Source organism: Dermacentor silvarum, chromosome 2 (assembly GCF_013339745.2).
Source record: "Dermacentor silvarum isolate Dsil-2018 chromosome 2, BIME_Dsil_1.4, whole genome shotgun sequence".
In the NCBI taxonomy this organism is placed as follows: domain Eukaryota; kingdom Metazoa; phylum Arthropoda; class Arachnida; order Ixodida; family Ixodidae; genus Dermacentor; species Dermacentor silvarum.
Genome location: NC_051155.1, coordinates 228,602,550 through 228,625,231, shown reverse-complemented (window position 1 = coordinate 228,625,231; position 22,682 = coordinate 228,602,550). Strand labels below are relative to the sequence as shown.

The following is a 22,682-nucleotide window of genomic DNA, read 5'->3' as shown; positions in this document are numbered from 1 at the left end:
GGCACGCGAACCGAGGTGTAATCCACGAAGGAGAAGCGATGAAACATTATTATCGACGTGGCTCTTGGACTGGAAGGTCGCTTTGTCAGCTGTGCTCTCATGACGGGAGTGCGGAGAGCCCGGCCACGAAGCTCGTGACGCTGGCAAGGCCCAGACGTGGCTGTAGACCTCGGAGACGTCCGGGCGAAGCTCCTGGGACCGGCTGCTGCTGCTGCTCACGGTGGTTCCGGTCTTCTTCGCAAGAACTCCACTTCCTCAGCCGAGCCCGATCAACCGATAATCACCGTGACACCGGGTCGCCATGCACATCGACGGAGGGCGAAGAATGCTCCGTGAAGCCTAACCGGGCAATTGACACGTCAGCGGCGACTACCCGGGCACCAGCCACGCACTCGGTCAGGTCGACAGAACCGCGAGTCGTCGGCACTTACGGCATCAGCGACACCCCGAATGACGTGGACTCGATGAGAGGAACTTCTAACCGACGGTCCGTAAGAACCCGCATTTCTGCATTGTGTCGCAGTTAGGCCGAGTCTAGGGTGGCCAGACTTTGATGTGTCAGGGCTAGGACTGACTTGGAGACATTAAGACGGAGTTAGGCTCCGAGACCGAGATAGGGCTTTTGGTAGTTTTGTATTTAGTCGGAGTTTTGTATTTAGTATTGAGTCAGCATTTTGGTTAGTTATGGTTTTAGTGTTGTGCTTTACGCTTTTCCCAATCCTGTTCATATTAAATCCTTGTTTGCTGTGCTGCCAGTCGTATCTCTCCTCCATTGAGGCTCACACCTGTGTGCAACCCTCCGGCTCCCAAGTAGAAGGTGACAGGCTGTCACCAGCAAACAGGAAGATGTAATGGAGGATGAAGTTTGGAATAGAAAGACTTGAAGATGTGAAAATGTGTGTTGTAAGGTTTCAAACACATGAGACAGTCCTAACTGGTGTAATGAAGTGCCAAAATGGAGTAATTGAAGTTGGAGGTCAGCTGAAGATGAAGATTATACAGAAGCTACGACTGAAAATTGGTGCTGAATTAGTCAGAAAATTTGGGGAACACCAGGGTGAAGACCAAACCTTTGCTGAAGCAGTGAGAGAAGTGGAGTGAACGATAAGAATTTCAGGTCAACTGCTTATTGCAGTAAATGACTCAAGGCTACAAAGAACTTTGAGTCTGTTGGTATTTTCTATATCTGAAGTAATACGTAGATGTTATTAGCATTAAACTTCGATATAACGAAATTGACAAATTCCAGAAAAACTTCGTTATAAAGAGGATTTTGTTATATGCAGGTTCGGCACGAAAATTCGAAAAATAAACGCTTGCCGTATTTACTCAATCCTTACCGCTTACCGATGGCATCGTATAAGGCCCGTTTATAGTCCGACGTTACCGGTGCGTGGGCCAGCATCGTTTGTGGCCAGTCACGCTACGCCGGTTGTGCTGCGCCAGCCGAAACGCCATCTCCTCTATACTCCGATGCACGCGCCGTCAGCTGTTAACTTCAGAGCATGCGCAGAACGATCCCAAGCCTGCACGCCGCTTTGAACGGCTGTCTACGACCGTCGTCGAAGTGGCGTGGGCGCCTTCTTCGCGCGAAATGGCATTGTGGGTCGGCGCAGTCGGCGCGACCAACGCGCGAATGGGTCAGGAGCCAATTCAGCACTGGGCGCGTCGGAAGCCGCCGGTTACGTTGGCTGCGCCGGTGCACTCGACTATAAAGGGGGTTGTTTTCGCCAACGTGACGTAGCGTGCAGACGCGCGCGCGCTCGCGTTGCGTTGGATTATAAACGGCCCTATAGTATCGCCTAGTGTTAGGTTAGTGTAGTGAAAGCGCAGAGATTTGCGCATTAACCGAAGAGTGACGCTGCCAGCGTGTTGAAAAAAAAAGAAAGAATGTTGTTTTTTTTCTTCGGCAACATCAACTGGATAAGGAGAGTGCCGGCTTGGCGGGCTAGGCCAGCTGCAGCAAGCGGCGGGATCAGGTTTGAATGAAGGGAGGGGGAAAGGTCACGCCCGCAGCGGCAAGATCGCCGGGTCGAGAGATGCAGGCCCGCCTAGCGCACGCATGCACGCAGTGCGCTCGCTCTCGCCTCGCAGTCGCCGTAAATACGAGCGCGCCAAGCGCGCCGCCGCCGCTTCGCATTCCGTCGCGGCAAAGAAGGTGCTTCCGGTTGATGCTCGCACAAAAATGAAAACATTTGGGGCGAAATCTTTAGGTTGTCAGCAGGGAAAATTCGTTATTTCGAGGTGGTCTCCCGCTGCCAATTCATTACATAGAGTCTCAAATACATGTGCTTCTATGGAGTAACAGCGGGGAATAGAAAAACTTCGTTATATCCAGGAATTCCTTATATGGAGGTTCGTTATAAGCAGGTTTAACTGTACTTCAACCTGTAACAGCGACAATTTTGATGATGCCGCATTACCCAATCATTTTTGTGCCTGACGTAAGATAGACCTGAGATTGATAGTGTTATTAATGTTACGATTCACCGCCCCTGAACGAAAGTAATTTTAGCTCAATGATTTGTGTCGCACTGTGTCTCAATCCTTACGTTACCAGGAGGAGCAGGTGCTTCAAAATGTAGGAGGCTTAGTCAAGTGATTTGTAACTTTATTTACATATCCACAAAGAGCTGGTTCACCCTCTCTGATGTGAACAGTTGCATAATTTGCAACCAGTTCCAGTTGCATTGAATGGTTGTTGTGAACATACCATCACGGAGTGCATGCATAAGTGGCAACTCAAAACCAGTTGGAGCATCCAGGGGAAGTTCTCCACAGTGAAAAAAGTACACCACCACTCTGCTGTAACTTGCACTGAATTATCACTAGCAGGACATGGCATGGATGTGACATTCATGTTGCGGGCCATGTGAAGGTGGCACTAGAACAGGGTAATAAATATCTATAATCATAATTCAAAACGCAATCTAAAGTTCACATTGGTGGTTTACATGATTGTTTTTTTTTTAGGACATAAACAACTCATTACATGAACAGCACAAATAAGCTAAGAGGACATCACAGAACAGGCAGAAGACATGTTTAGAGTGTTGAAAAAATTGTGAAATACAAATCACAAGGTTAGCACAGCAAAAAAAAGATGACCATTGCTCTTAATAAAGCTGTACACACACATCACAGATACAGTGCAATCCTGATCAGCGTATCATCGCTTACTTTAGATAAGAGGAAATGTGAAAACATGAAGATGCATAAAGACGACCACTGACAAACTTGCAGTTGTAACAGAAAACAAAAGTAATGTGGAATGCTTCCAAAAGCTGTGAACATGGTATATTGTCGGGAGTATGCATGGCTGTAAAGCATCACTTGCTGTTAGAAAATATGACGCTGTTGTAAGGAAGAAAAAACTATGAACACCTAGGATGCCCTAATATTGTAAATAGCACTAGTGCCTTGCGTCAAATGATGACACATAGTGTTGTCTCCTACTTGTGATATAATTGGCACATAGCACATATTTATTCAAGTGAGTCTGTTATGGCAACATTGGTTTGGTGCTGTATGATGCACCGAACTTTTGCTAGCAGTGGTAAGTTTTTCTGAATTATGACCATTTTTTGTGGTTGTCGTATGACTAAATGACCATTCTATGGGCGCTCAGAGAGCAGGTACTTTGGTTTTTTCCCACTTGCAGATAACACTACTGTTAGCACATAATTCTGGCAGGACTAGTTACTGCAGGTCACATTCAACTAGACTTCACATATAGAATGAATAAGAAAAGACCAGTTCTTATTGCAATCAGTACATGACCACATTACAATACATGAGCATGTTCATGTATATCATATATACTATGCAAATAAATATTACTATCATTAACTATTTAATGTTTAGTAAAATGAGACCATTGCAGTAATACAGAATATAAGTACACAGCATCAATCATCACCCATCCTTCATTATGTACTGCCTGAAGACAAGTGCATTCATCAATTCATTAGTTGTAGAACCACAATCCTTGCTTGACTTACAATGGAATTATTATGTAGAAACGACATATTCTGTTGCACATAGCCGAGGCATACGCTCAAACCTGCATACAAGGTGTCCCAGCTAATGTTAGCCTAAGTTGTTGAAGGAAAAAAAAAAAACACGGTGCAAGATACACTCACCAGCCAGAAGGGGCATACCATATAGTGCAACAGCATGTCAGCTGCCAAAAAGAAAGCCACTTTTATTTTTGCAATGCTACCATGCACAGCTCCTGCTTCTTTAAGGTAAAGAAACAATTAAGTGGCACCATATGTGAATATAATTACAAAATATTACTTCCAGTAGAAAATATAAAATAAATTGACATTATGTTCATGAAACAGCAGAATTTTGCACATGTAGAGCATGGAAATAAAGGAATTTAAAATTTTCCACAAACTGCCTCGAAATAATTTTTTGCCTGCCTGTTGTCTTGTATGCTTTTGCTAGGCTACTGCATATGCGCACAATCATATGTGGATTGCAGACAAAAGGAAGATGAAACTAAGCATGTTGTCATTCAAGGTCTTGGAGTGTGACTCAAGCACTCATGGACCGGTGATTTAAACCACTGCTGGCAAAGACAAAAAGTTTTGGTAGTGGCATTATTCCTTCTGCCTGCTATATATCTGATGTCAAGATTGGTATGAGTAGTTAAATTACATTAATGACTTCATTTAAAGCTTCAATCATTTGTCATTGCACTGTTAAAACAAGGCTGAGCAGTAGAAAGCGTGTATACATGCTACTGGTTCACCAAATCTCGTTCTGCACTACAGTTGTACTGTTGCAACATGCAAGTGAAAGCCACATGATGGTACACCAACAAACACTTTAACCAAAGGCCACGGAAAATTATTCTTAGGTCTAGGTACATGTTGCATAGTGCGTTCAGGTCATTGCCACAAAGGTTTTCCACACAAACTTTACCACTGGCAATGTACAGTTAACACTTTTTCTTGCAAAAATCACAATGTGGATGCACAGGCTTGAAGGGACATGTGTCGTGTCAGTAATAATCACTTTGGGCTATTTTGAACCACGGAAGACATTTTGTACCCGTGAATTTGTATACTGCAGTATGCCTTTTACTCTGCTGCTGAGCTCGCATTGGGGCCAGGCTGGTGCTTGATACACGAAAGCACTCTGTCAGAGTAATGTTCTACACTCTCGTGACCTAGACTAAATACATGTTCCTCTTATCGTTCTGCATCTGCCTCGTTTTTTACTCTCCAAAGCAATGGACACAGAGCGAAAAGAAAGAAAAAAGAAGGTCCAACAGAACAGTTGTCGCCACATATTGTACAAGTAGCAGGCGCACCACTCAGCTAAGGTGCAGTCTCCTGTGTGCCTCACAAAGAATAGTCTCAAATGAGAGATGCAAGGTGTCCCAGAACCGTCGAACCGTCGCCGCTGAATGACAAAAAGTTTAGAGGTCACACTTTTCACTTCACTTGTCGCCATAGTAATACAACATGTGCTGAAGCGTCCAAGGAGCTTGACGTGCCACTTTTTCAACCAGCTGTTATAGTAGTCATGCTCAGCCAAGTTCCTTGACATCTTCAGTACTGCCTTCTATCTGTTCCTGGAGCGCTTTCAGGTCGGCGGCACCTATCATCATGCTCTTGCGGAAAAATTCCTTCTCAGCCTCTACGTCGGCTTTCGTAACAGTGAACTCGTTCCATTCGTTCTCGTTCTCCTCCTGCAGAAGCTTCTCCAGTGCCTCGCGCTGTCGCCGGCGGAAGAAGCCCAACTGCCAAGAAATAAGATGTACAGAACACTTTGAGCCTTCCGTTGCATGCAAAATGTGATTTCTGAGGCGGGCAAGCAAATATTTTGCGCCTGTGAAATGTGTAATAACGGAGAAATCATTGTACTTGGCATTCACTGAACTGATTTTGATTTAGTAGTGTTTAGAGGGCCTCTCATCATGTGTGGGCATTACCAACAGAAAAAGGGCGGTGGTTTGTGAAGTATCAAACCGCTGCACGGCGTGAAAACAGCTGATATTTCAAACTAGAAAGCCCATGCGCCCTTTCTCCCAATGGAGCTTCACCACCACTTCCTGCCCAATGTTTTTCCTGCCAGCATAAGCGCCTCTGTGTATGACACACTTCCTGACAATATGTATACGTGACTTCGGTTAATCATCCAGTGCAGGACACGCAAAACCAAGTGTGCCGCGCAGAAAAAAAAGAAAGATAAAAGATGAAAAAGGGAAGATATATATATATATATATAAATAAAAGGAGGTGGGGCTTGTGATGTAAACCTGAACATGGTCCGTCGTAACACACATGTAAACAAACATCCTTAAACACAGTTCAACAGCTGCCTAATGAGAGCGTTTCTGCAGTTCACATGTACCTGTATCCTAAGAGTAAAAACAGAGTCGGCTGCTTGCTAAAGCTTCCTCTCGGGTAGTTAGTCTCCACAAGTACGGCGGGCTGAGCATCTTTGATAAACATGTGTGTTTCGAATTATACAAATTACGGCAATGAACGCGAAGAGCGACACAGGAAACTTGCCAATTTTCGTTTCTTGTGGGGCTCAACACATGAACGTTCATTGAAGCAGTTGATTGAAAACAGCCAACAAACCCGACAAACAGCTGTTGTAAAAGCTGTTCTAAGAGTTAGCGATAACATTGAAGCTGCAGTGAACTTGGTGCATCTTGTGACTCCGGAAAGCTTCCGGTCACTTGTGTTAGGCACCCACATTGCCAAGCAAAATAAATGCTGTTTTGTCCCATAGTCAAACATTGGTAATTTAAAGAAACGCACCTCGTGCTTCGCACTCGCATGTCTAGCAGTTCTTGTTTCTTTCAGAGTAAAATTTATGCATAAAACTATGATTGAACTGTGCAGAAACCTTCTGTTTGTTATTTTGTTAAATTTAACTGGCTATTCCAAGGGTTCTTAATTGTGTAAACATTAAATAAGGTTTCAATACCGGTTATTCCTGGGATGTAGATGTCGCCGCAAATTCAGGTTAATATAGTTATCTAAAGTATATACATACGTGAACCAGTCCAGCGATAATCAGAGAGAAGAGGATGAGGCCAGAGAAGGCGCTTGCCGCGATGATCCAGGTGGCCACCTTTTGCGCCGGTGGTGGACCTTCCTTCTGGAAGACAGTTGCCACCTGACAGAAAAAAAGAAAGAAAGAAAAACGTGCCTTTATTGCATTTCAGCGAAACGCTACTCACGCCTGCCGCATTACAAGTGTTTTTGAAGCATGGCAGTGTAAGATATCCATAATTTTTATATATATATATATATATATATATATATATATATATATATATATATATTGCACTGTGAGTAGGACCCACACTTGTGTCTGCCGCTTTGGAGACGGCCGTTCTACCATGAAGTTAATCCAGCAGCTCATAAATAGCCGCAAAAATCAATATAGCTTGCTGCTACATGGCCTTCGAAATTTCCGGCACAGCGTGTTGCTCCACATCGGAGATCACGGTGGCCCATGATTGTACTATGAGTAGCGCCGCGCTATCACCAGGTCACTACATGCACTAAGGTGCTAAGGTCCCTAACACACACTAACACTCGCATCAGGCGGCCGGGCTCAAAAGCGCTCAAGCCATATCTCGCCGTCTCTGTTTTAGTCTAGCTTTTAGGAATTAAAGGATCTGGAACAAGCCAAGAGACAATAGGTGAAATCCAGTAAGGGATTTCACCTATTGAAATTTGAGGTCCATTATGTTCATTTTGCTAAATGTATGCATAGATATGCGAGAGTTTCGTTCTTTTTTTCTTTTTGCATTGTCATCTGCTGCTGCCGTTGCTGCTATTTTGAGTGGAGGAGACCACGACACCACTTGGTTAGCCAACAGGGACAATGCATCTCCACAACCAGTTTGGCTTATTCAAGAGTGAACTGGGAAGTCATTTGAACATAATGTTCCTGAATAATTACTTGAAAGTTACTATATGCACGCCTATCTATGTTATATCCAGTAGCACTCGCTTGAAAGTATGTGACCAGATGTGCGAAGACATGTACATATGCATATATAATAATAATAGAAAAAACAAAACATTATAGGCTCCGCCTTCAAAACGTCACCGTGGCGCGCAGTTCAAATTTCACTAATGTAGATGCCACGACTTCTGATTTTGGTGCCTACGACGCGCTAAACGTAAGCCAAACGTGGTTGTCCTCACTGAGCCGCAGTGCGCTTAGCCAGTGGACTCGTGGCAGCACCCCGCTGCGGCCCCGGTGTAACCGACCGCAGCGACCAATAGCAGCCGTGTATTTGAATGTGTTTTATTACGTAATAAAGCACACAGAAGAGAGTGAGGATCATGGCCTCTGTTGAAACGAGAGCGTTTGAGAGAAAGGTGACTTCACGCTCCGCTTGCGAGCTCGCTCGCACCGCGTACGGCAGCAAAACTTGTCTGAGATTTTCACAGCAGCATATGCTACCCGCGGACTATGTTATTTCACCAAGCTCAAGGGGTGGATCAGAGCCCCTTAAGAAATGACAATCATAAAGCGTCGGGCATTCGCTGCAAAATCGGTGACGTAACCGAATTTTCTGTGTTCTGAAACTCGATAGTGGTGTCGTCACTTAGCTGTCAGATTACATATCGTTGCTTTCCTCGTTATCGAACGGCTCGATGAATGTAATATGATCTCAGAAGTTCGAGCTTGACCTTGACTAGTTGAAACAACTGCAGTTATTTCAATTAAGTGATTTCTAGACAGAGTAATTTAATCACACAGATTGACAAATGGTGCACACCATGACACGAATTGAGTCCGACCTCTGCATATCGAAATTTGAGACCAAAGTGAGACAAGAAAGTAACATCGCGCAGTGTTGAAGTGTAGGAAGCTGTCTTTGTCTTTGCTCACAAACACACATGAAATTTATTTCGATGATCGCAGAATAGTGAAACACTTTGACATACAGACGAGCCCAGCATCCAAAACTTCTAAAACAACATGACTTACACGAATCTCCTTGCGGGATTGCGGGTCAGTCAAGAAGGTTGTGTTGTCCAGGATTTTCAGGTAACCTTCAGAGCCCACGCTGAACGCATACCAGGAGCCCTGAAAGTAGCAAATAAGAGGCACATGGTTAATTAACACATATAAAACACCAGCGTCATGTGACACTGAGACCAGGCTCGTAACCAGGTGGAGGGTTGTCAAGCACCAAATTCACTTGGTTGGGTCACGCTAGCTTTCACGCAGTGCTCCCCCCCCCCCCCCAGCTTTTATGCGGAAGCATGCGTGACCACTTATGTTATACAGTGCGTACTGACAACGGATGAATTCAACAAGACAGAAGGTTCGGTACGTGTTTATGTGTGGTATACACCATAGTTATACTTTGGTTAAATGTTAGACCCACTACGTAGACTGCGGGCAATTGAGGACGAGAACACGACCGCATGATCAGATCACGGTTCATTGTTAGCTGTCTGTTGTTGGTTTCTCGTCGATTATGGGCACATTTTCTGTCAACACCACAGACGGCATGCTAACACATGCTGTGCCAGCCGAATTCGATCATCCGACCTGTTGCCCTTATTGTAATGGGCTTTGCCATTTTGCATCTGAGCTATGTAAAAATTCAGAGCCCTTCCACTACTGTGAAGATGGAAGCCAGCGAAGCTGTGACTATGGTGGGTCTGCTGTAGTGAATATTGCCCCCACGATGAGAATGGGCGTATCGTCATTGGGCATCACCCAACCGAACATGTCTATCATGAACGTTTCGATGTCTTTCATAGGTGTTTCAGGGGGAAATGTACACAGTCGCAATCACCGTACCGTCAAAGCGTTTTATTAAAGACGGCTACGCCAATCTCAGCGCGCACACAAGCGCTAACGCGCTCACGTAACATCTGGCGAAAACCGCGGTATAATGCACACGTTTTTACAATCTTAAGTTTGAAAACGCTGCCAACCCGGCGTTTTCATATAACTCCACGAGGTGGCGCGACTTGTCTGAAATTGTTGTGCACTACACTTTCGGTTTTCTACGGACATTGCAATCTCTACAGTGTGTTTAATTATTTTAGCTGCACCAAATTTTGAAACATTGCCTGTGGCAGATAGCACAATTATAATCCTTAATCTAAACCAATCGATGAGGCGGCCATTACTTCCACGAGAAATCAAAATGCCTAATTGAATAATCGACATAATTACGCTAATTAACTTTTTAGTTAATTATTTTACGGCACATCTTTCAATCCACGAATTATAGCTGCTGAGTTCGCAAGGTGTATCCACTTGGAACAAATTCTCAGGACTGAACCAGTTTCGAGATATTAATTTTCAAAGTGTCCGACGAAATGCATGGGCGTTCCAGTTAACTTTTTGAGGAAAACGGTGTTTTATGCATCGAAGTATGCATTTCGTTGGACACTTTGAAAATTAATATCTCGAAACTGGTTCAGTCCTGAGAATTTGTTCCAAGCGGATACGTCTTGCGAACTCAGTGGCTATAATTCGTAGATTGAAAGATGTGCCGTAAAATAATTAATTAAAAAGTTTATTAACGTAATTATGTTAATTATTCGATTAGGCGTGTTGATTTCTCGTGGAAGTAATAGCCGCCTCATCGAGCAGTGTAGATCAAGCACTATAATTGTGCTACCTGCCACAGGCAATGTTTAAAGATTCGGTGCAGCTAAAATGAAGCGCCCTGTATAACAGCTTCAGCTGTAAAAAGATCAACATTTACAAGACATCGTGCGATGTTTAAAGTTGTATATTCTCTATTGCCTAGACGCCTAGTAGCAAAGACAAATTAATGTAACAAAAACGGGTGAGGTGCGTGAAACTCGCGGCCATCGTCTCATGCTGGGCAAAAAGACTTAAGATGATGATGATGATGTGAGCATTCCTTACGTAATCGGGGGCTGGCACATGCCATCAAGCTAATTCTCTTGACATTTCTGGTGTATCTAAATATTTAAACACTTTCAATGCTGCACCACAACAGTGCCTTCAGACGTATTGCAAATTAACCATACCAATTCCTGATGGCCACTACAGTTCTACGCTGATGGCCACTACGCTGATGGCCACTACGCTGATGAGCACTACAGTCCGCACAGTCGCTATTGTAGCGTGACGTGGAGAGTTGGAATAGACCAAGTCGAATAAATAAAATAAAGGAACTTTCAGCTGGTTTCTCCACAATGCCTCATTTCCCATAGCATAGCAGTTGCCATATTATCATTTCGCCGTTGGTAAAATTATGCTCTTTCGTTCAGTGCGCGTTTCTGTTGCATTGACCGACCGACCGAATGAATGAATGAATTTCACAGTTAAACTTTGTCACTGCCAACTTGTTTTGTACACTGCTGCTATACTAGAAAGCCAAGTTAACATTTTGCAAACACAAATGCCCATAAGAGAAAATTAATCATTATATGAGGCTAGTGCATGGTGATCATGTTGATTGGTATCGCCTGATGACAATATAATGATCGTCCTCTTGCTTTGCTCTGACTACCTGGTATTTTAGAACATCGAGATTGGTTGGAATGAATTAGTAATAGTGATTGGTCGTTTGTTTTTTAGAAAGTTAGAAGCTGAGTCTGTTGAAACCTCAAATCGGCCAGTGTAGGGGGGGGGGGGGGGGAGGGGTATGGGAATAATGGACAAGGAGAAAGGATAGCCGAAATGACAGTATAAGGGAAGCTAACCTTTGCGTGTTAAACATATAACCATCTTTTCAATGCGGAAAAAAAAAAACACGAATGGTAGCCTGGTGGGCAAGCTTAAATTTGCTTGCAGCAACGGTGTTGAACCACCCACGGTGCTCGCGAACAACATCATTCCTATCGCCCGCACAGATCACGAGAGTATTGTTTGAAATCTCGGCACAAATTACGTAGTACGCCCTGCATAAATGTTCAGTGAATGCGATATGTGTCCATGGGTGCTTGTAATTCCGTCCCAAGTATCCTGCAGTAAAGTGTATTAAATTGAGAATTTCAGCAGGGTCTAGGATGGCTTATGAGATTTAGATCGAAGATGCAGCAACAGCTGGAACTTGAAGTAAGTTAGTAATTATTTTGCCACACACACACACACAAACAAAAATGCCGCAATGACATAAAAGAAAAGTCGCAGAAGCATCGATTGCAACAGCAAATTAGTAGACAGCTATATGAAGTAAGGATAGTAGTTTTATCAGCTGTACAAACTTGTGAACATTTGCATACCAACTAAATTAACAAACATGGTGTCATGCGTGCACAAGCAAACAGGAACACATCTCACTCGGTGACCGCGCACACTCGTAAAAACACTGGAGTGAGGAAGCACGGCAGCAGCAGTGAGCGAATTGACCTTCGTACTGCCTCTCGCATCAACGCGAACTAAGCGGCGAGAACACAGCACGCACGAAGCTATCAGCACTCGGCGCACTCTAGGGGGCCTACGCGGCCGCGCCATATGTAGCCGCCGCCAGAGTAGAACGCCGCCTCCCTTCTTCCCCCCGGTGCTTTGCGAGCGACGGAAGACGGCGCGCTTCTTCCCCGCTTTCCTCCTTTGCACACACGAGATTGAGCCCAATTGAGCTACTATCATCGGCTCGCCCTTGCACGCTTTCACTCGAGTATACGGCGAGCGGCGACTATGTTATCTCCCTTGGACTTTATACGGAACACCATGGCAACGCCGACGGCAGAAATGTGCCAATAAAAAAATAAGAAAGTGACAGCAAGAGATGATATATCTACAAGAGAGTACGCAAAACGCGAGACCTAAATGCTTTTACGTCCTTATACTTACAGCTTGTCTCGTGAACTCTTCCATGTTGACGACAACGGACAGTATGACCTGGGCAATCTTTTGTCTGTTGAGAAACGGCCCGAAGTTGCATCTGACTTCGTGACACAGTGAAGTCTTGCAGTTCTGCATGGAGAGAAAGCTCAACAACCATGTTACGTCCTTATACTTACAGCTTGTCTCGTGAACTCTTCCATGTTGACGACAACGGACAGTATGACCTGGGCAATCTTTTGTCTGTTGAGAAACGGCCCAAAGTTGCATCTGACTTCGTGACACAGTGAAGTCTTGCAGTTCTGCAAGGAGAGAAAGCTCAACCATGTTACCCACAGGATGTTCGATACAAATATAGCGCGTGTTCCTGCCCGACGACTGTCTCAGTTCATTGCAAATAGGGAATTCGAGAAAAAAAAATGTTAATATTTACAGACTGTACTTCATGGCAGCGGCAGACTTCGAAATCTAAGCGAGAATCCCCAGAACCAATGTGAGTTAACAATATGCCACTGATTAACTTCTTATGTAACTCTTAAGGGGACATTGTATTTACCTGCAATTTATTTTGTACAAACAATGTGGCTCAAATTTCATTTCTGTTGCCGGTAATCTTTTATATACATTATTCCTGGTCTGTATAAAACACGGTAGAATAACTGAAGCAGAAAATCTATTTCAGTTAAAATTTCCAACAAAAGCCAGTTTAAAAAATATAATTTATTTGTTTATCTTTTTGCTGCAAAGAGGAAAACTACCGTTTACGTACATACAGTGGGAGCTTGCAAGGGTGAGGTTGACTGTACATAGTCAGTGATGCGCTAAGAACGCAATGGCAAATACACTACTGGTAAAAAAAAAATGTATGAATGCCCCCGCCAATTACGTTCGCTTATTTCCGTGACGTCATGTCGGAAACATCCTTTAACAACACCAAAACAAGAAAGAAGTTCACAGGAAACTGCAGGCTTGAAGTGATGAGCAGTAGTTGAACAAGGAATGTCGCTAGTCAACATTTCGACAAGGATTGAGACTTGTCGAAACATTGACTTCAGCGACATTGCGACGTTGACTAGCTACGTTCTGCCAGCTAAACTCGAGGCTTCTCACCAGAGGCGGCACGTTCTGGTAGAGCAGAGCGGTGAGTCTCTCGGAGTGCGGGGGCTCAGTTTCGCGCACCGACCGCTGGACGCGGCCGCCCAGGCTGCCGTTCCGCGTGGCGAGCAGGTCGGGCCGCGAATCGTCGTCGCTCTTTCGTCCGGCCTGGTCGCCCTCGATGCTCTTGACCACTCCCTCCATGTTGCGGCAACTGCCCGGCACGAACAGGTCGCCCTGCAACACCTGCACAGCACAAGAAGAATGAGACCAGCGCAATCAGCATATATCTAATGGGGCCGTAATCCTGTATGTCACATCTAAGAGTAGAGGAAGCCCTCGACTATGACCTGTATTTTGTGGACTTTTTTTCAGTGTTTTGCCGAACTGAAAGATCGAAAAGCACGGAAAAGCCTCCTGTCATCGCTTTAATTCAGTATACTGTGTCATACGGTAGCACATACAGTGGAATCTCATTGATACGAATCTGCATAATACGTTTTTCTTACAAGATTTTTTCCTTATATACGATTATTTTCGGATAATACGATTTTCGGATGATACGTTTTATTTTCTGGTTCCCGTGAAGATCGTATCACCGAGATTCCACTGTAGCTCGATGGAGGATCGCTTCGTCAGGGTGGAATATCAGCTCTTGGCTTTGCCTTTCAGAATGTAGGAGAGGGGCCCCACTAGCCGTGACTCGTATTTTGTTAGCTTTTTGCTAAGCGTTTTGCCAAAATGAAAGATGGAAAAGTGTGTAGACTAAACAGTGCCACCGATATCAATGGAGCTAAAGGTTAAACTGATGAATTGTGTTACAAAGGAAAATAACACTTAAGAATGTGGTGACTATAGTTACCTGTGGCTTTTCACTTCTTGCATGAATGATCACATGAATAGATCGGTGCTTAACACAATATACCGTAGAATACCGTATATACGAAGTCTTCCGAATTTTAGCATGTCAAATTTGGTTCTCGTATTATACTCAGACACTAAGGTTCTTGACAATTTTTTAATGTTCCTCGTTTCTTTTATATAGACAAAGATAAAGTGTTCATTAATCTTATTACGTGCTGATAACAATATTCCTTGTCGATTTAACAGCTCCGAAATTGAATGTTATCTGCTCATTTTAGTATTATACGCGACACTTTAAGACACGTGTCGATAAATTTTCTTTAAAAGATGCGATAGGCCGTAAGTACCCTAATTTGCCTGACGTAGGCAATGGGGTTCTCCGATTCACTGAAAACGTAGGGCACGCGGACAGACAGCTGAACTTGCTGTATTGGACTTGCGTACAGCTTGGCGAGCTGGAAAAGAAAGAAAAGAACATACGAACGGATCAACTCTGTGTCATTTCTTTTTTTGTGTGTGAAATACACAAAAGCTGTCATTATAAATAAATAAATAAATAAATAAATAAATAAATAAATAAATAAATAAATAAATAAATAAATAAATAAATAAATAAATAAATAAATGAGCAAATAAATAAATAAATCTTTATTATCAACAACACAAAAGTGCATAAAAATATTTAGATAGCCTAATGTGTCTATGACCTGTCCTATAGAATATACAACAAAATATGCGCAAGCCAGCTAAAAGGGGGAAAATTATGCAAACTGCGAGTCGTCTTGAATAAAAATTGTTGAATTTAAGAGGAAAGTACAATTGCAAGTGACTGTTGGCAGCAGATTTAAAAAGAAAGGGGACAATTTGCAGCATATTAAAAAAAAGTTACGAAAAAATACCAGAATGAATACATCTCCGAAAAATTGAACTACGCACACAACTTTGTATTTCCACAACAAAAGCAGATATCACAGCCTTGTAAACTGCATCTACTCTAAGTGGACAAATCAGATGCTTTACTTAACAGTTTGCGTAAGATTGTTACTTTGCTTATGCGAGTTTGACACTTCCTAATTACAAAATAGCGGCAAATTTTAGAACGAATTGTATGCCCCTTTGATCCACTTTAGGCGCTCTGCAATGTAAACATTTTTTATACCACTATTGCGGACTGATAGGGCCGTAAACTTGATGCACCATATCGTGAAATTTCGATTTCCGGCAGAAATCTAAAGTCTTCCATGCGGTTGCTGAAATTTCTTTTAAATGTCAGAAATGCTATTCAGAACAGTTGAGCGGTGTCCAAATGAGAACTTTTTGGTGTTTCACATGTGTTAAGCAAGAATAGTAAGAACTAGAGGTTTTTCATAAGCGTAAGCTCTGTTCAGAGTAACAAAGGTACCAAAGACACCGATAAAAAAGATACTTACGACAAAACCATGTTCCAGTTGAATATTCTTTGTCTCTGCATTGAAAGTGACTACTTCGGGCTTGGCTTTCCTGTGTAAGCATGGAGAAAATTTGTTTGAGTAATTTAAGCAGTTCGATCTGAAAGAACGCAGCATATTCTTGCAAATATATTCAAAGCTACCGTGATGTTACATTAAAGATATGTATCCATTAATCCCTTTGTTTGCTTATGTTATATTGTTGTAGCATGATGGTACAGTTAATGAGTGCTTTATACAAAACAAACTTTCTTAGTTTGCAAGAACGCACAGAAAGCAAGCAAGATTAAATTTATATCCAACATGTATACGAATGTCGTACATGTGCGAAAGTTTCCAGCAAGGGCATTATTAAATTATTAAAGCAATGCAATAAAGATATCATTTTCTTGGCAACACAATATCACGTCCGCTGACATCATAAACTGTGATACATATTCCCCAATAGCAATACAAGTAATCGGCTAATTAATATTTTAATTATATCTAAGCCACATATAACGCAACTGCGGAATAAATCCGGTTGGTTAAAGTTCAAGGCGCATGCACTTCATATAGGAATCGTAAGAGAGCATCAATTTCGATTTACGAGTATCCATTCCCAAGCTCACGACGAAATGTATTGGTGTTCCAGGTGTTGTTTTTCTAAAAAAAAAGCCTTTGTTATACACACTCAGGCGCGGATCCAGGGGGGATGTCCGGATGGCCTGACCCCCCCCCCCCCCCCTCAGATTTCTGTATCGCCCCCTCGCTGATAGGGGGATGGCCCTGTCACAAAAAATATGGCCACCATCATTCTTCAAAATTGTTTTTCGTGAGTACCAGTGGTATCAGCCATGTAGAAGTAAAGGTAGCTCGCTCACAAGCTTTGTTGTACTCCGTAGGGGTGTGGTGTCGCGAAGTTGCCGTAGTTAATTTTTCTCATGAACACCTTGGACCTCCTGGCGCCGGCCGTACCTTACTCGTCCCGTCGGTGGCGTCGAATGAACGAGGGGACGTCCCTTTTGCCAAGGACGCCGATGTCCGCGCGAGCGCCTTCACGCCTGATCAACTTAGTTCCTCATTGGGGTGTCATCAGTTGCCTCATTTGATGTCATTGGTTCCGCGACCAACCTGCTTAATGAAAGAGATCTCTCGCTGAAGTGTTTATATATAAATAATAGCAACTAACAGCTAAACTAAGAAGTACGCATCGGCAACTTTTTTTTTTTTTAACTGTAGCACTCATTGTGATTGTAGCACGTTGACAATATCCAGCATGGGCACAGTACCGTTCGTACGCTACGAGTTTTTCATTGTAACTTCGCAGTTTTATTGTCGTACATTAAGCATAGGAAGCTCAAAGCCGCCGGATCCGTTTATCTGAGTGGGCGTTCTCGCGGAGCGGGGCGAAGCCTCGAGCAGCGGCTGCGAAGTGGGGGAGCGTGACGTCAGCGGCCAACGCCATCGCGCAGGCCTAGGAATTTAGGATGGCGCGCGTGGTTAGAGAAACGGTGCAGATGCGCGCCTTGCGTAAAAGGATGACGTCGCGTGGGAAACAAAACATAAAGACGCTGGCTCGCGCTCTCGGCTACTACGCCACATTGTTCTTCTTGTAGGTGGCGTCGTGAGTCTTCATACGCGGTGATTCTCATATCGTAAACAACCAGCGTAGTGGTTGCCGCGTTTGAATGGAGCGTTACGCCCGTATTCAAGAACGTTCCTCTAGTCAACACAACACCTCGACTCAAGAGAGAAGATAGCACCGCCATCCCTCCACAGAAGTGGTCACTGAGCTTCATGATCATTCACGGGAATTCTTGAGAATTGTCACGTCTTTATCACTCGAGAAGCGGCGCTGTGCTCAACAAGGTGGAGTGGAGGAAGAGCTTCGAGTCGAGGGCTGTTTGAGAATAGGGAAATTAGTCCTCCAAAGCAAACGAAGGTGTCTCAGCCGAACACAAAGAATCTTCTTAAGGAAATCAAGGTGTCCCAACAGAACTCCAAAGACAGACCCGTGCTTACGCATTTATAACGAACCTGCGACAGATCATCCCAAATTTTATTTTAAGAAACAATACAGGCTAGATATACCGGGTGTTCAAAATTAAGCTTTATGGTTTTCTTAAAATTAGGCGCTGGGAGGCACGTGAAGACCACCTGCGTAAATAAGTTGTGTGGCCAGGGGGACACAAAGTGAGATAATTATTGCTGTCAGCAGCCGAATTAACTAAAATTGAATAATTAACTTTTTATTGACTGCAGTAAATGTGTATGTTTGTATTCAAAAGTTAAAGGCAGTCGTGTTTCTACACAGTTTCACTTGGAAGAATTCTTCTAGCATGTCTATGCTCCGAGATATCCAACTCCAAATTTTAATTGTCGTTCGCATGATTACGCATGCAAGAGAGTGAGGATCGGCGCAAAGCTCCTCCCTGATGTGACGCGGCTGTTGCGTGCGGCGTTTAGTCTGACAACGCGGAGGAGGCATTGGCAAAGATAATAACTGCCCCCCTTCCCCTCACGGCTGGCTAAATAAATAAAAAAAAATCGAAGAACCCGTAACCGCTGTCTAGAGTGTACTAGATACCGCTGTCGTAACACGCGACCGCGCAGCGTGTAAAGATGGCGGCAGCTGCCATGCCGAGATAATGGCGCGAGCGGAGAAGCCGGAGGGCAGTGCGCGTGCGTAATGGTGACTAGACAACCGGGCATGGTCCTTGTTTCGGCTACGCAAAGTAAGTGACTGCTGATTTCCAAGTATTGTAAGTTTTATTGAAATAAAAAGCAACAACTGCACCATCAACAGCAGAAACCTTTTTAGCTATGCAAACGAATATTTCATACTGCCGCTTTAACTTTGGTGTTGTCATGCACAAATCTCATGACAACACTTCACCCATCAAGATGTCAATGCCCTAAGAATGTTCAAAATGCCTCCCTTCCACAGCAACGCAAAGCATAAACCGCTCTCGCGTCGAGTCGATAACTCTGCGCAGTACAATTGAAATTTGGAGTCGGATATCTCGGAGCACGAACACGCTAGAATAATTCTTCCGACTGATCCTGTGTAGAAACACTGCCTCTAAGTTTTCAATACAAACATACCCACTTACTGCAGTGGACAAAAAATAATTGTTCAATTTTAGTTAATTGGGCTGCTCACAGCGATAATTATCATCTCACTTTGTGCCCCCCTGGCCACATAACTTATTTGCACAGGTGGTCTTCGCGTGCCTCCCAGTGCCCAATTTTAAGAAAACCATAAAGCTTAGTTTTGGACAACCTGTATCATCACGCACAGCCGCCAAGCACATGGCTGTATTGGGTAACGTCCTTTTCCTATAAGCTCGGAGAAACCGATACCTGGCTTCGCTATAGGGCTTCTTCCTCTTTCTAGGGTTTTACGTGCCAAAACCAGTTCTGATTATGAGGCACGCCGTAGTGGAAGACTCCGGATTAATTTTGACCACCTGGGGTTCTTTAACGTGCACTACAACGCAAGCACACGGGCGTTTTTGCATTTCGCCTCAATCGAAATGCGGCCGCCGCGGCCGGGATTCGATCGCGCGATCTCGTGCTCAGCAGCGCAACGCCTGAGCTGACTGAGCCACCATGGCGGGCTACAGGTGCTGCTCTAGCCGTATAACACGTGGGTTTATCGTGAGCAGAAACGGTGAATTTCGGTAAATGATAAAGGCTACTATCATCATCATCATCATTGACAGAAGCTGACCCCCCCCCCCCCCCCCCCCCCCACCTCAGAAAAAACCTGGATCCGCCCCTGTACACAGTATACATGTAACAGCGGCGTACATAGTGGCAGGCATTAGGGTCAAACCATAGTCTCAGAATATCCAATAAATGGACCTACTGCAAGCACTCGCCGGTTTTAGTACAGCGAAAGTTTCACAGCATGCTAGCATGTGACTCGACAACAAAATAGGTCACGGGTGCAATATCTTCAAAAGTTATGACAGCTAGAGGCGGCATTTCTAACGTCCTCTCATTATCTTGAAGCATACGTTTTGCAGACATCAAAAGCAAGCCGCCTTGAAGACGTCTACACTGCAGCAGCTACATTGAGCATCAGCTGGGTCTACGTTAGCCAAGCTTTATCAAACTGGCTAGTAGCCAGCTTGCGCTTCATGAGCGTAGCTCGCTGGCCAACTCACCCAGACATCGAGATGTCTGCCTGGTGTACGAAGGGCAGCGTGATCACGACCTTGTTGTCGTTCGGCGTTGCTTCCTCACTGGTCGTCGTAGCTTCGGCGGTCAGGTTGAAGGTGTCCTCAACTTGACTCATATCCAGTTTCAGCAGGAAGAACGCCTGCAGTAAGCGTATGTAGCAAGTAGAAATAGCACAGCTAAGTACAGTAATAGACGCACTGCCACTTGACAGTCTTGCTTTGCGATTGCGCTCATATATAGCCGTCCTTGCGACTCAATTTCATCACATTTTGAAAATGGCCTCACAGATTACCATCTTACGTTAAAGGTTTAATGCGGGATGGCTACGCACTCAGCTCTTGATATTAGAGATCATGTTCGACGGATTGTGAATTTTAACGAGATGTTTCCGCATATAACCACCAGACTTCATGAGTGCAACTTTGCAGAGTATAGAACCGTCACGAGATGTTCATGTATATCTCGCTGCCAAACCTTAAGTCCGCCAACCACGTCAAACACATTTTGACCGGGACTGCACCACGGTTGTTGCGCAGGGTAAGAGACACGCCGACGCCGGGCAACACAGAAAAAAATTGGAGGACGCTTAAGCTTCGCCTTTAAGAGTACAACATGATAGCGTTATCGGAACCCGTTCGCATTGCATCGTTCGCATACGGCAAGTAGGCTTCATTCATTGCAACGCTGAACGTGGGAAAGCCAGCTTACAAAGACCAAGCTTATACCGATCTCTTAAAGTCGGCTTCACTCTTAAACAGAAATGCATTCCTGGAAAGACGTTTTCCCAGGGGCAATATAAGTGCTCTTATATTAAAATATGAAGGCCCTAGCACCTTTTTTATTATTTTATTAATTGTTTGGCATTGCACCGACGCGCGCGCGTGTCCAAAACGAATTAGCAGGTGAAGTCCCAATTTGACCTGTCCATCATGCGAGCGCCATCTGGATACCATTTTCGCAAGTACCCGAGAGCGTGGCTGTAGGTCTGGTAAAAATGCCGGAAAGGGGGTTTGTGTTTGGGTTTCCTCGTAGCAGAATTCGGTTTTCTCCTACATTCAAATTACAATCCGACGCCGAATGGTAAAGTCGTAGTGTACCATTTTTCTGACAGATTTCACTATTAAAAATTCAATTTTTGTTCACCAAAACCTTGCACCACGTGGAGGGCCTGCGCGGTCGGGGTGGTTGGGGTAGTTGGGGATGATTTTCTCCGCCACCGAGCCGACATCGCACGCCGGTTGCCGACGCCGGATTTTCTGCGACACGAGGCCCTTAACGCTATCGCGTTAGTACGTCGGAGGGTCGTTCTATGTGGCTGCCGCCTTAGGCCCTTCGAGCCGTATGTGTGCAGGGCCGCCTTTCCTGCTGTCTTTGTGCAATACGTACGTTTCTCGAAGGTCGGAGCGGGTTCCCAGCGTCGCAGACAATGAGCGACCTGCGGCGGGCCTGGTCCTGCTGAACACTGCAGCGGTCCTTGTTGACGACTCGCACGCGGTCCGGCAGCGTAACCAGCACGCGGGCCAGATACGCAGGGTCCGTGGCGCCGGCGTTTTCGAGAAAAAGTGACACCGAGAGATCCCGACGCTCGCCGACCATTAGCGGGGATCCACTGTGCAGGCGAGGCGGCAACGGAAACGTGCAGGCGCTTATAAGAACAGTTCTCTGACCACTTCCTGTCTTTGCGTAACACGACACGACATGGCAGCTTTATTTACACAAGTATAAAGAACACACCTTCCTGGGAAACTGGCCATAAGTATATGTCCGCTATGACTCCCGTTCCTACATGATTGTTCTTCAGTAACAAGGAACGCCATGAATTACACCGATGAGTGTTAAGAAACGTGAGAAATTACAAGGCAGAGAGAAATGAGACTCCAGGTATAACGGAAGACTGTTGAAGTTTCATGATTGATGCAGGTGCAAAAAAAAAAAAAAAATCCACGCCGAAATACTGTATTTGTTCTTAAAGCACTTCCAATATGCTGTGGCTGGTAAAAGGAAAATGACAATTACACTATACGAGTATTAGCATCAGGTTATCACTGCACTTCAAATCACCTTCCTCAGCGCTCAGTCGCCCTAGCTTTTTTGATTTCACGGTACTTACTCGTAGCCGATGATATTGACGTCTAGCTTCAGGTCCGCCCGACAAACTTCATCCGACCCACAGCCATGCTGATACGGAATCTGCGTAGCCAGACACAACCGGCAGCATGCGTTCCATAAGGAATAATATTCAACGTATTTTATTTCTTCGTTTATTTAATGTCATCTTGCTAATGAACGGAATGAAACGAACAAGGACTCATCGATTTTTGTGAA

At 44.4% G+C, this 22,682-nt stretch overlaps 1 protein-coding gene across 2 annotated transcripts in view; it reads right to left on the bottom strand.

Moving 5' to 3' along the window:
- Positions 1-2,594: 2,594 nt before the first annotated feature.
- Positions 2,595-22,682, bottom strand: part of LOC119442818 (integrin alpha-5) — a 74,431-nt gene continuing 54,343 nt past the window's right edge. Inside the window, exons 23-27 of one of the 2 annotated variants that reach the window (XM_049662408.1) lie at positions 13,891-14,121; positions 12,960-13,082; positions 8,983-9,081; positions 7,024-7,146; positions 2,595-5,755 (exon numbers count right to left, since the gene is read on the bottom strand). In XM_049662408.1, the coding sequence (XP_049518365.1) occupies positions 5,543-5,755; positions 7,024-7,146; positions 8,983-9,081; positions 12,960-13,082; positions 13,891-14,121 (789 nt within the window). In that variant the 3' untranslated portion in view covers positions 2,595-5,542. Of the gene's footprint in view, positions 5,756-7,023; positions 7,147-8,982; positions 9,082-12,789; positions 12,913-12,959; positions 13,083-13,890; positions 14,122-22,682 lie in introns of both variants that reach the window. The other variant, XM_049662410.1, reaches the window with a different exon arrangement.